Genomic DNA, 13886 nt, shown 5'->3' with positions numbered 1-13886 from the left:
GCCAAGGTAAACTCAGATTTGGTTTAACTTTTTAATTATTTCAACAAAACCCGTTTTCAAATGTGGCGAATCTGTGGCTGTGAAACCTGCCCGTGGTGCGCAGGGCTGGCTCGCACCTACACGAGCCAGCAGCTTCTTCCTGCATTTGAAATTAATTTATGCCACATTGAAAATTTAAACGTATTTTCACTTCATGCATAATTTGAGTGTAAAGATGTAATTAATACAAGTCTAAAATGTATCAATGATATTGTATAGCTCTTAGGGGTTAATGAGGCGGAGAGCAAGTAAACAGTTTCAGGAAAATAAACTATTTTACAGACGTAATATCATTTTAAGTCAGGTTTCGAGTAGCAAATACGTGACAATGTGTTGAAATTAAAAGATTTGTGAAAAATAATTTTAATAAATGCATTGCCATGAAATTAAACTCCTACTTTACTTCCATAAATCCCCAAACACCTAAATAATGTAATATAAGGCATATTATTCCCAGAAATGTGTAGACAGGCAAATCTGTCCTTAAAACAACAAATCTTGTGTGCAAAAACAACACAGACAATCCATCAAGCACAAAATATTTATTTCTCTCTCAACATACAGTTGTGATAAGAGTGCAGCAGGACAGGGTGGGGTAATGCAGTGGGACGTACAGCAGGCAAAAGCAATCCCACACAGTTAAATACAAGCTTTTGACAATCACAGCATATCCATAAGAGGGCAATGACATCCACAGAGAAGTGACTTGCAGAGGGAGAAGTGTTAGGACTACTCCCCCTTTCATTTCACTGATCTCCATTTGATCACAGCATCCAAGTGAATATGTCAGTAGTGGTTATTCCCATCTCTGCAGCCAGCAGTAAGGGAGGCAGAATAAAACATACCAGATAAAAGTGACAGAGAACAGAAATCTCTTACTATTGGAAGTATTTCACCAAAGCAGAAGACTCTGCATAATATCCTATAAAAATCCAATTCAAACCGAATTGATGGAATAATATACATCAAAGCAACCTGCCTCCAAATGGTCAAAAATAAAGAAAAAAAAAAGAAAAAAGAAAAAAAGGTGTAAAGTACGAATACAGGCTGCAACAGAACTATTCAATTCACAGCTTTGGCAAGACAGGGGTGCTGAAACCTCTTGAATGTGTTGTGAAGATGTGACATTTTTAACCATTATATCTATTATTTTATTTTTTGCTTAGTGGAACATGAATAGTTAGGCCATGCTTGTCAGTGATTTGAAAAAAATTATCATAGCTTATGTAGAATAAAGAGATTGTATATTGTGCAAATCTCCCACATCAAGTATCATTTCAATTTTGCAGTACATTATTGGAAAAAAAGGGGGGGGGGGGGGGGGTCAGGCATCAAAAACAACCTGGGTCAATCTGTCAACAAGGCAACACTGACTTGTGAGCATGTCCCCTGTTGATTTAAAGTCTTCTTACCTAAGTACCGTCGTATAAGAACAGAACACTTAACTGTACAGTCAATCACCTCGATAAATAGCAGCATCAAAAACAAAAAAACAAAAAACTCTAAACACCAAATAAGTTAAAAACATCAAATTGAATTGGTGATTGCACAGAACATTTTACATACAGTGTACACAGAGTACGAGCCAAGTTGAAGGAACATTTTGCAGCAGTGAATTCAGTGTTTGCTCGGTGGTTCGTGGTATTTATAATTTGCCAGGTAATCTTAACTGTTGCTTTGTGATCTGTAACTTTGCTCAACTTTTTTTAGCTTGCTCATGTCGCACACGTCAAAGATAAGGCTTGTGGCATGGCCACAATCAAAGCTTTATGGAGGGATTAAATTGCACTTTTAAGCCTCAAGCCTTCACATATCAATTGCTACATTCTGATCAGGACACCACCAGAGGCATTTACTGTAGAAAGAACTATGTACAGTATGAATGGCTCTGGACACCATCTTTCCTTTACAACACTACCAGCTCTTGTGCTGTCCAACCAACGGCTGTCCAGTCAAGAAAGAAGCTGTGTCCGAGTGAACCATTTGACCTGAATGGATTTTGGCTGCTGGCGAATACTTTTTCCCATCCCTCAGTCGTACATTTACCGTTTGTATCTGCAAGGCATCAGAACATCTCACCACTATGGCAGTCCATCTGTCACAGGGGTGAAAAGTAAACAAGTGTTAAAACATGGTTCTAATATTTAAATAAGAGTATATACTGTGTTAATAGTGCAGTACTAGAAGGGCATTCATATGTAAACTAAAAAGAAAAAAAGAATCATTAACAAAAAAAAAACTAAACAAAAACAAACTGTAAATCTGTACTCAAGGTACCATCAAAATAACTTGGATGCAGAAATGCTTGAAAAGAAATCAAGGTTCAAGGCACTGCATTCCTGCAAACATTTTACATCATAAATACTATCCTGTTACAGGATCCAAAGCCACTCATATTTGGATTGCAATGTAGTGTTTAAGTGCACATAAAACAAAAAGACAAAAGCAAAATGTGGAAACGGCAGCAAGAAAGAACAGAGTGAAATTGGTTTGTGACTACAGATAAACTGTCCTCTATGGCCAAGTTTAGTAAAGACCAAAGCTAAAAAGCATTAGATATTCAGACATACTTTCTAAGGGTATCATTATCATGTACACATACATACTCACGCACACACACACACAATTTATTACAGATATGTGTTGTATAAAGAATACCAACACTTCATGTTATTTACAAGATCTGACTATGTACATGTGTGCCACCAGTGAATAGAGCAGAGTGGATTTGGACTGTCCTGCAGACACACACCAACACATCTCAGTTAGCAGATCAGGTAGTCCTAGTGGTTTTTGAAGAGGGACCAATCTCAGGGTTGTGCATGAACAAAGGGAAGGTTTGGATTCCTGGGTTTGCCATTGTAACGTAGGGCATCACTCTTGGAGCACCAAGCAAGCCTACAGGAGTCACGGGCCCTACAGGACTAGGTATGCCGGGCCACGGGGGATGAAGAGGACTGCGGACCATCCCACCATAGGAGCCCGCTGGAACAAGGTAACCAGGAGACAGCATTGCAGAGGAATTTGGTGCTAGGGTTGCAGGCATACCAGGCGCTAAAGCAGCAGTCATTGGGCATGAGAGAGGCACCTGGAACTTGTTGGGAACAACATGGCGTTTCATCTGGAATAGAAGGAGGAATGTCTATGACAAATATGCACAGGGTATACTATACCCTCATCACTGACTACATATCTCACTGTAAACTACCTCAGGCGCAACTGCTCCCATGAGTGAGTGGCGTCTCTGCTGCTTCATCTCGTTCAGGGAGGGTCGTCGTTGGCTGGCCGCTGCTACCGTCTCTTTTCTCCAATCATCTACCAGCTTGTGAAGATCATCAGTAAACGTGCCTCTGTTGTTGTTGCTGTTGTTGGACTGAACCTGGCCGAGCCGTGCAAATGGCTGAGATGGCTGTGAAGCTGTGGCTGCTGTGACTGATGGCTGTGTCTGACTTGAGGCTGTCGGGGCTGTAGTGGCATTCAGAGACGACCCTGAAAAGACATGAGACTTGTACATTTGCCAAGATCAACAAACTAAACAAAAAATAAACAACTGTGGACTGTCAAATCAGTTGGCTGCTGTATGGCAGAATTTGAGGCAGTTTTGACAAATTAACCTACTTCTACTCCCATCACGAAATACATATTTTGGTGAAGCCAGAATCAGGCTATGTCCGCATTAGTGCAGTTACGTGTAAACAATGAAACTTCTGTTAAAGTTTTGGCCTATGCCTGTCATCTATGGTACTTTAGTGAAACACTTTTGAAGTTACTAAAATCTTGGATTGTGAAGCGATGTTGATGGATAATGATCTGAGGGGGAAACTCATGTTTGAGATGACGACAGCAAGAACTAATATTAAAAAGAGATGTACATCAGTTAAGGCTAGAGAAATTTGGAATAGTTGTAATAACAACCTAAAAATGTGTCGCTCTATCGTCAAGTTTAAGAAATTGTTTAAAGAAAATACTGTAAATAAATATAAAACACTATAATTATAAAATATACTATCAAAAACATTCTAGGATGTGAAACGTCAATTTTATATTTTGTCTTACTTATTTTTTTCTTCTTTATGTATTGTTTGTTTCCACTGAGTAAAAGCTAATGTCTCATATTTTTGCTGATCAAAAGAAAAAAGGGTAGGCCCTATAAGCTACGGCTTCAATCTACACCTTTTCGTCAAAAGAAATGTTTTTTTTTTTTTCTTCCTTTTCATCTTGTTCTGTACAAGCCGAAATAAAGATTCATAATCATAATCATAATCATAATCCCAAAACTTTTAGAAACAACATTGTAGTTGCGCCGATTCATTGCAGAACTTACTCTTCTGGGTTACCATGTATACTTTCCTGATGAGGGAAGCTCATTACCAGAAGATAACACAGATAAGACTTAATTGATAAGGACAGTGTAAAGAACAAAGTGGAGATGGAGAAACAAGCACAGCTGATTTTGTCCTCCTCTTATGCAACCTTAGTCTGAATGTAATACTACCACAACTGCCTAAATGTCACTGAAGGACATTGAAAGAACAACCTGCAACAAAAGTTGTTTCCAGAGGACTTTTTAGCCTGTTTTCACACGTGTATTCATGCTCAGGGAGCATGGATCACCATCTGATATTTGTCATGGTGGTGCAATGTGGGTGAAAGCATTTTCTAAAATGAAGTTGATGCTAATGTGAAGGTGCACAGGATTCTTTTTAAAACAAAAGTGGACTAATTTGAACATAGCCTAAGTACATGTATAGCTGCAACTGACGCATCTTGCTCATCTAACAGCCAAGGGATTATAATGTACATGCCTTCCATGAAAAACCACATAAAAATGAAATGGCAAGCAGTGACACAGTCAATCAAGACATGTAGGCACATCGCCATGCAAAACTAAAAATTAAAACAATATAAAGTGCCACAATCTGTAGTCTCAGTGTCGAAGTCTTCAACAAGTAGTACCACATGATCAAATTCCAAAAACAAGGACAAAAGTACACAAACAAACAAACAATACGACTAAAGTAGTGAGGACAGAGTAAGAAATACAGAGAAAAAGTAAATAAGATAGTTACTACTACTGCGCTCTTTGCCTAGACATAGGCGTTTCAGAGTGGACCCTATAAAAGGTGAAACAGCACAAGACAAACAGTTAGGCCAGGACACACTGCACACCACAAGTATGTGGACAAGCTGATTGAAAAGCACATTCAGATTTCAAAAAACAATTATAGAGAGAGAGAAAGAGAGGAAAAGAAGGACAAGTGGTTTTAAAAATTAGTGAGCAGGACTGGAAGAAAGAACCTATGTGTCCCTCGTGAACTGGGAAGTCAATAGGAAAGCTGGCTATTAGAAAAGTGTACCTGACAAGTATTTAAAAAAAAAAAAAAATACCCCCAAAACCCACGCACTTGGCCTTAAATTGTTAAGTTGCAATATTATTCAGCTCCTGGTCCTCGTCACGATAAAGACCTTCAACTTAAATGGTGAAGCCAAAATTGACTGCATTTCCTTTTCTTTGCTATGAGAATTATTCTGGGACAATACATCTTAGCTGCCTATAAAATAATGAGAATATTGATCATGCCAATTTACTGATTTGTAAGCATCTTTTATTAGAAGACTGAGAGGAAATCTAGTTTTCTAAGAAAAGGAGACTGGATAGCCAAAAAAAAAGAAAAGATCTTTGTCCATATGAGAAAGCCTGTGAAACAATGTGAAAACGTAAGAAAAACTTAAAACAGAAAGAACACAAATCCTATCAGGAACTACTCTAAGTCTGCACTAAAAAACATGCAAGAAAATTAAATGGTGAAAAAAATGAAAGAAACAGCATTATTGATGATACAGCCCTTAGTATGGCGGAGCACGTCTCCAAGAGAGCCCGGCCTGGCGCCTGCCCCATGCACGTCTTCTCCGTCCAAACATGAGAGACAGAAAGAGAAAAGGGGCCTTCCTACCAGGCAAAGGTCCTGGGATTTCCTCTGCATAAACAGGATTTCAGACTAGACTGCAGATCTTCATTTCCAAGATGTTCAGCAGTGGATAGAAAGGCTCATAAATTAACAGGTAAAGACTGGCATTGTCTCCTACACATGAACACGTTAATGAATTTAAAGAGTCAGTCACACAGTCTTGTTTTAGATCTGACCTCAGGCCCATGTTTGGATTAGACTAGCCATTCACAAGCCCAAGTGCACTTGTTTCTTTTTTAGTTTTAAAGCCACACGCCCTGCATTAAGCTGGTACATGGAGGGGAAAAGGAGGCAACATACCACAATTGTGTCAAGTGTGGACAACGGGCAGAGTTATATATTGCATCCAAGTTATGTGCATGTATTTCTCAGGTACTGAAGACCACATGCAGATGTGTAAGAGGCAGCACAGCTTAGAAATGTTTTTGAAATCTAGATGCCAACATTTTTTATATTGGCTTTTTAGGGTTATTATAAGTTCCTGAACCCAAAAGCTGTATTTAACTGTCATCTCTTAAGAACCAAATACCAAAATGTTAATGAACTAGTGCTCACAAAATAAGAGCAAAAGCAATAACAGGATGACTGGTGTATGTTTGACTTCGTCTGCTGGTATGACGGAGCTCATGTTATTGGATCACCAACATGCAGACAATGAAATAGAACCTATTGAAGTTAATACGAAACATATTTTCATATTTATGTCATTTTGAATTAATGTTTAATTTAGATGTGATTGACTGCTTACAGTCCAGAAGTTAATTTACAGCATAAACAGTTTTAAACTAATGCCTCAGGCCTACAGACGGTGAAAACCCCCTGGTCAGGTTTTGCAGCCGTATTGCTTCGTCCTTCGGTCTCACCGGGCGCATTTCAAAAGATGAGCATTTCGAGTGCTGACTGCTTTGCTGAATTTGTGGATTAGTTTACCCGAAGGTTTTTAGATCACGTTAAAAATCACACATTCTGCTAATTTAAAAGACATGTACAGTTTTCACACCTTGTTTTTCTTGAATTAGGCATATAAAAATGATGAGTGGTTTTAAACTGAACCTTTCCTCATACGCGATTCAAGTCTCTTCTAAAAACCTCTGAACCGTTTACCCATAGTCTCTGCAGGTTCATCTAATTTTAATATACAAGTCAGAGTCCGTCTATGGTGCTTTGTTTTGACTATTTCCCAGATTCTTGCTACCATTCTCACGTCCGACCTCCTGCCAGCTCGATCTGCTGTGTGTAAATTGATGCAGCCTCAAAAGACATGCAATGCATATTTTTAGTCGAGCAGAGTGAACTGTCGCTTCTGAGACGCTTCTAAATCGCCCCACTCTGGTGAGACCAGTCACTGACTAAAAATGGCTGCGATTCATAACAGCTGATGCATTGCAGCCATTTCGCACCGTGTGAAACTTTTCTATGCCATTATGAGCAATGAAACCGTCAAAAAAAGATACCTTTTACTGGAGAGAGATATTGGGACTTAAAGCTGAACCATTTGCCGTAACTAAAACATTACGGCTGTACAAGCCTTTTTTTCCTGGTTGTATGCTACCTTTAAATTAGCCAGATTCATTTAATTTTACAGTTTAGCATTACAATGATATGTCTGCATGTGATGCCATCTGGCTGTTGTGGAAAAAAAGTACAGTACACAATATTTGAGGGTGTTGAGGTAAAGTGAGAGGGGGAGGAGTAAATGAAAGAAAAAGTAAAGGTCATGTGAAACAGGTGAGAAGACCTGCCCGGAGGGTGAAAAAAAATTAAAATGCAATTATAGAACATATAAAAAGAAGAGAAAGGAAGGTTAAAGAAAGAGTATGACAATGAGTCAGGGGAAATAGAAAAGAACAAATACAAACAGATGGACAGAGACACAGGTCCACTGAGGAATCTAGTGCGTGGTTTGCTACTAGATTTATAGGTGACTCTCTCTGACGTTTGGTGGTAAACCGTCCAGCCTGTAAAAATGAATATAGGAGGGAAGAAGAAGAGAAAACACAAGAGAGACACTTTGTAAAAGTGTACAGAGACTGGAACGAGAACCCCCACCATCAAAAGCACCAGAAAAAGACAACGAGAAGGAACTGTGGATCCAACTCTAATTTATCCAATTTGAAGGCGACTTACGAGTAAGAAAACAAAAAGGGTTGCTGACTTGTCATAAGTTTGAGGATAGAATTTCATCTAATAATTAATTTTGTGTTAATTTGGGTTATTCCTAAACAAAACGACTTCAAAAATATCTGTTACAGATATTGATTTAAAATTAAAATGTAAACCAGCTTTTAATTGAATGAAATCAGCCAGTCAGTTATACAAAAATATGAAAACTAACAAATATGATTAAGAATCATGGTGAAAGGACTTAAAGAATTTCACATTTATCAGGCACAATAGGCTGATTAAGATCTTCAGTTCAAAATCTGTATGTTTTAACGGAAATTTACTTTCATTACATTGATATTACAGGACATGATCTAATATTACACATCTAAGTGGCTAATGTCTAGGATTGGCCAATTTGTTAGTGAAATCCTATTGACTGCATGACAATCAAGATCAACTGCATAATCAAACAAATATCCCTGAACAGCTTAATCTCAGAGGACTTTATAGAAATACATCATAGCATAAACCAGGGAGCCAAAAGAAAAAAAAGAAAATAAACAAAACTGTGGCTGTTCTTCAGGCTGGAAATCTATCATTTGAACACATCAAAGATGCATGTGCCGGCTCAATCAGATTTCCACTGCATAATTATTCTAGTCAAAAGCATTCATTTTTTGAGAATACCACTTAGACTAAATATGAAGTGAACTGAGTCTGAAATAAAATAAATGGGGGAAAGAAAATAAAGAGAAAATAAAATGACCAAATAAGCCTCCACAACCCACAAAAATCAGCAGTGAATATTGATTATGAAATTGAAAACTTAAATCAAATCATAACATTATCTGTATTCCTAACCAATTATATTACATTTGTTTTTATGGTCATGATTTTCATCAACACTCAGGTTTTGTAATACCCCTATTGTGTACAAAGAGAGCATTTAAGGCCAGTCTTACTTCCCTGGAGTTGTTGACCAACATATACTAATCACTCCTAGTGTAAGATCTCCAAGTCTGAGATACAAAGTAAACCCCAGGGTAATTTCAAAGCTCTTGTAATCCTCTGTGACATTGGTTAATGTTCATGACCACAATGATAGAAACACACAATTAAACTCTACAAGAAGAATGCCACAGCTCTCCTTCCAAAAAAAGAAAACTGGATGTGGATTTTTCTAAAGCAAACATGCCATGAGGAAAACACAGAACGTTGTTTTAATTTGAGGTATTATGTTTGGAAAATGAAAGTGTGAGAACCTAGTCCCATCTATGAAACGTGCTGGTAAGTATCCTGATTTGGGCTTGTTTTGATGCATCTGGACCACAGATGTGTTATATAGGATCATTTTAGTCAAATACATGATTAAGTAAGCAATTTAATCACTGGGGAAGTGTAGCCTCTGGTGATGGTTTTAAGACTCTCCCCTTATCCAACATTGGTGCTTGTAAAGAAATTAAATAATTTTTCCGGTTATATTCATGCAGAAACAAAAAAACTCTATAGGGCTTCTGGATGCTGATGCATACTTTATAAGAACAGAGAAATGTGTTCCTGTCCTCAACGTGTCAAGAACAGGAACAGTTGGTTTCTGCCAGGACATTTCATACTGCAGGAGTTGAGATGCGTCAGGGCGACAGATCAGGGATGGGCTGGCAGGAGTCAGTGAGAATAATAATAATCAATTTTCACCCACTCTGACATGTCATATTAGTAACTCAGAGACAAACACTATTCAATGTCATGTTGTATTCAGAAGTAAAGATGTGTGGTGTGTATAGTGTGTGCACAGTAGATACAGTGCAGTGTGTGGGATTTAAATGTTTCTACGTAATGAGCTGTCACACGCTGCAGTGATTTCACCTTCCTGCTGCTAAGCCTTTGTTACATTTTGAGCACGTTAGGTTAATACTGCCCGCAAACAGTCGCAAAGATTCTACACAGGGAAAGGAGAGGAGGTATATGTTGATGCCTGAAACATGAACAAATCTGAAAAATAGCACAGAAAAACCTGCAGCTCCTGATATTCCAAAATAACTTCCCCCAAAAACAAGCCAAAGTCACTTATAAGTGGAACTGGCAACTGTACGTGACGCAACAAAAACAAAACAGCAGCTGCACAGCGACAATGACAAAGCTTTTAATTTTAAGTTAATGGAGGAGAATAATATGATTGGAAAGGTTTGTTGCCACTATTCATGATTGCCGAGGAGATAGAAGAAAAAAAATAAAAAAAAGAGGGTAGGACATCTGCTTTTCTGCATTAACCATGCCCACTCTACATTTCTGACCAAACACACAATAGTTCTTGCACTCAACATATCATCTGGGGAGGAATGTTTTTTCCGTATGTTGAGAACAAGCAGCTACTGTAGAACTCTGGATAAAATAAGAAAAAAAAATTTGCTCTTGCCACTTTGAGAGCAAGAACACATTTCTCTGTTCTTGTGGTGTACGCCTCTGCCTTCATTTACAGATGTAAACTTACTAAGCCCATGTTATTTAAAGTCAAGCTTATGAAAGGTAGGGTTTTAAAACAAGTATTGTATTGCACATTTACCCTTGTTTGTCCTTCAGCTTGAAAAAAATGGTCCCCATCTGATGATTTAATTTAAATCTGTATATCTGATAGAGCTTTGACAGTGAATTTATGTCATGTAAAATGATAAGTGTTTATCAAAACAGTTGACACTAAGATGGCTGCCCATGGAAATTATGAAACAAACAATTCTCAGCCTTCACTGTAGACCTGAAGGTGGTTTTGTAGAATGCGTATCTTATCCACACATGTATACTAGCATGAACATGAACCCAAAAGAGTACCTTGGCCGTGGCCAGCTGGGCTGGCCATTCCATCGCCATGTCCCCTAGCACTGAGGTTGTCGGAGGAGAAGGAGCCCTTCAAGGAACAGGGTTGCTGGGTATGGACCTGCTCCTGGAGGGGATTTGGCCGATTGCTGGAGCTGGAGCTGCCACTGGAGTGAGCCGAGCCATCTGACATAAGGGAGCTTCTAGCTGGGGAACTAGATGAACTGGCAGCACTCTCACCTTAATAATAATTAAAAAAAAAAGAAAGTGAGTCAATGTGGATCACTGATGTTCGTCTAAGATCAGATGCATGCTTCTGACTGATTACACTTTCCCATTAATTTTTTCCATCAGCCTAACCCCCCACACACACACACCTTTCCTTTCAGTGCTAGTGGTGTTCAGGTTATTTTTGAGCTGCTGCACCATTGGATTGAGCAGTTTTCCAGCTTTCAGCTTGTGTTTGCTGGTTCTTCGCCTCCGTCCATTTGGTGGAACAGCATGAAGCAGGCTCACATTAGGGGGCAGACTTTTTCCCAGCTCCTTGTAAAGCCTCTCAATCTCGCTTCTCTGAAATGCCTGCAGCTCAGAGATTTCCTTCATGTGTCTAGAGAAAAGATACAACAACAGAAAGGAAATAAATATCATTCAATTGTTGTAAACAAACATTAAAACCACAATCAATGACCCTTGCAACAAGTGACATCCTGTATCTCTTGAAGTGCATTAGGCTACAAAGTAATTTAATATAAAAAAGAAAAAAAAGGGGGGGCACACTGTTTCAGCGGTAAACCAAGTCGCATCAAATGACAAAGTTGAGAAATGTGATATTCTAAGTACTGAGCAGAGACAGTAACATGCTTGGGCTTAAGTTCATTGACAAAACTCTTCCCAACATGTTCTGACATTAAAACCAATTCCTTATCATCAACCTGATTAAATCACACTAAAGTCAGGCTTTTAATAGGAAAGCTCACAGGAAAGTAATAAAACGAACGTCTTCATAGAAGTAACTGTTTGAAAATATTAAAAAGTGACTTCAATAAAAAGCATATTATGTTTAGCAGTCCAATAAAAAACTGTAAAGGAAAATACAACAGCTTTCTTTATTAACTGGAAGTCATGGATCCACTGCCAATTATGAGATGAAGCTAATGTTTAGCTGATTAAGCTGATTTAGCTGGTTAAAATATCTTATGAAGAAATCTGTCTTTTGAGGAGAGATATCTGTAAAACGGTCATCAGAAAGTTTTATTTTTCCTCTTGAGATTTAGTGAAAATTACTAATAATTTGAAAATAAGTCCTTTTGAATGAGTAAATCTGATTTTAACTTTCAAAACTGCTGCTCCAACTGAAAGACAACTGAATTCACGGCATGAATGTGCAGGCATGCTTTTCTCCAGTAAGACGGTAATAAACACTATTGTTATAGTAAACAATAACAGCCTACCAACATAAGACAATGTTTTTTTATGACTTAAGACGTTTACAAAGTCGCCACAATGATGACAAATAACGTGGATCTTATTAAGAAAAAAGAAAAAAACCTTTATGTGAAAATCTTCAACTAAAGAATAATTTAGAGTATTATACAGTATGTGTGTCTAAGGGCAGAAGTAAACAGAAGTATGCTACTTTACTTTTCTCTGAGTTTCTGTAGTTCTTTTTTCATATCTGCATCCTCGAACTCAGAATCATTGTCACTGCTGATGTAAGATGGGGGTGGGTGTCCCGCAGAAGGTGAAGGAGTGTGACCATTCATCACCACAGGCTGTTGGCTCGGTGAATCAGACCTCTGCTCACTTTTGCTTCGACCAGAGCGCCGCAAGAAGGCAACCGCCCTTTTCATGAGGTCACTTCCACTGTGCTCAGACATGGCCTGAGCTGGAGGAGCAGCTTGAGCTTGAGGAAGCGTCACGCTGCTGCTGTCCTCGTCAGCTGAGTCTGAGTAGAGGTGTGACGACTGCTGATTGTGATGATGGGTTGGAGCGTCAATAGTGTGGGCTCGAGGGATATGGCGTGGAGTAGTTTCCGGACTAGAGGTGGGGGTACACTGGTAGAAATTTTCTGGGGCAGAGTGATGACTAGCACTGAGAGGTCTGAGCTTTTCTGGATTTTCATTGTGAGCTTCAGATGTCACACAGGATCTGAAAACTGCCACACAGTCCTCTCTCCTGCCTGAGCTCTGTGTCTGGCTGTAGGACACGCTGGAACCACTAGAGGGTGCTGGGGAACTGCACGTGCTGCAGCTCATCTTGCTCTTCTCTAAACGACAAATGACATCTGGAGGAGTGGGGATGATCTGGAAAGTAGAGAACCCTATATTTATAACCAAATTAAGGCCTATAAACATCACTCACTAATGCAATGCTGAAGCAATAAACTGGAAATGGGACAGACCAAACAATGGAATAAGTCATGACATGCAATACTATCTGATTTTGTCAAATACCATTTTTACTGAGCAGATTTATTTTTTTCCTCAAGTAAACATTTCAAAAAGGGACTCTTACTTGAAAACGGCTTTTGGAGTTGTGTGAGCCCTCAATCACATCTTTTCTGTTCAAAGTACTGTTAGAGGCTAAAAAACAAAAAACAAAGGGGAACTTTAAGAAACAATTACTATCAAAGTTGAGTAGTAATGCAGCTGATAAATATACAATACTGTATTATATAAATAAAGTTACCAACCTTCCACAGCAGAATCGTTTAACGTACCAACACTATCCGTGCGCTCAGGAATCTGGGGCTAACAGAAAGAGACAAGGATGTGATCATGAGTGTAGGAGGCTGCATTAATCTGAGCAGTGATGAGTGATACAACATAACAAGCAATCCATGTGGTAAGACTAGTTATTATCCTTCCCTGAATGAGTCACAACCTCAGACAATTTGATAACATTCAATACACACAAAACAAGAGGCAACGATGAATGATCTTGATGATAGGAGTATTTTTT

At 38.7% G+C, this 13886-nt stretch overlaps 1 protein-coding gene across 6 annotated transcripts in view; it reads right to left on the bottom strand.

Moving 5' to 3' along the window:
• Positions 1-566: 566 nt before the first annotated feature.
• LOC133457030 (serine/threonine-protein kinase WNK2) overlaps positions 567-13886 on the bottom strand; it is a 47599-nt gene continuing 34279 nt past the window's right edge. The window contains exons 20-29 of one of the 6 annotated variants that reach the window (XM_061735848.1): positions 13618-13675; positions 13440-13507; positions 12567-13228; positions 11303-11532; positions 10941-11165; positions 7868-7966; positions 5109-5153; positions 3248-3528; positions 2792-3160; positions 567-2134 (exon numbers count right to left, since the gene is read on the bottom strand). In XM_061735848.1, coding sequence (XP_061591832.1) covers positions 2813-3160; positions 3248-3528; positions 5109-5153; positions 7868-7966; positions 10941-11165; positions 11303-11532; positions 12567-13228; positions 13440-13507; positions 13618-13675 — 2016 coding nt within the window. In that variant the 3' untranslated portion in view covers positions 567-2134; positions 2792-2812. Of the gene's footprint in view, positions 3161-3247; positions 3529-5108; positions 5154-7867; positions 7967-10940; positions 11166-11302; positions 11533-12566; positions 13229-13439; positions 13508-13617; positions 13676-13886 lie in introns of all 6 variants that reach the window. The other 5 variants (XM_061735850.1, XM_061735852.1, XM_061735847.1 and 2 more) reach the window with 5 other exon arrangements.

The sequence above is a fragment of the Cololabis saira genome, chromosome 12 (assembly GCF_033807715.1).
Source record: "Cololabis saira isolate AMF1-May2022 chromosome 12, fColSai1.1, whole genome shotgun sequence".
In the NCBI taxonomy this organism is placed as follows: Eukaryota; Metazoa; Chordata; class Actinopteri; order Beloniformes; family Belonidae; genus Cololabis; species Cololabis saira.
Note: the sequence above shows the minus strand (reverse complement) of the source record. Positions and strands in the feature narration are given on the sequence as shown.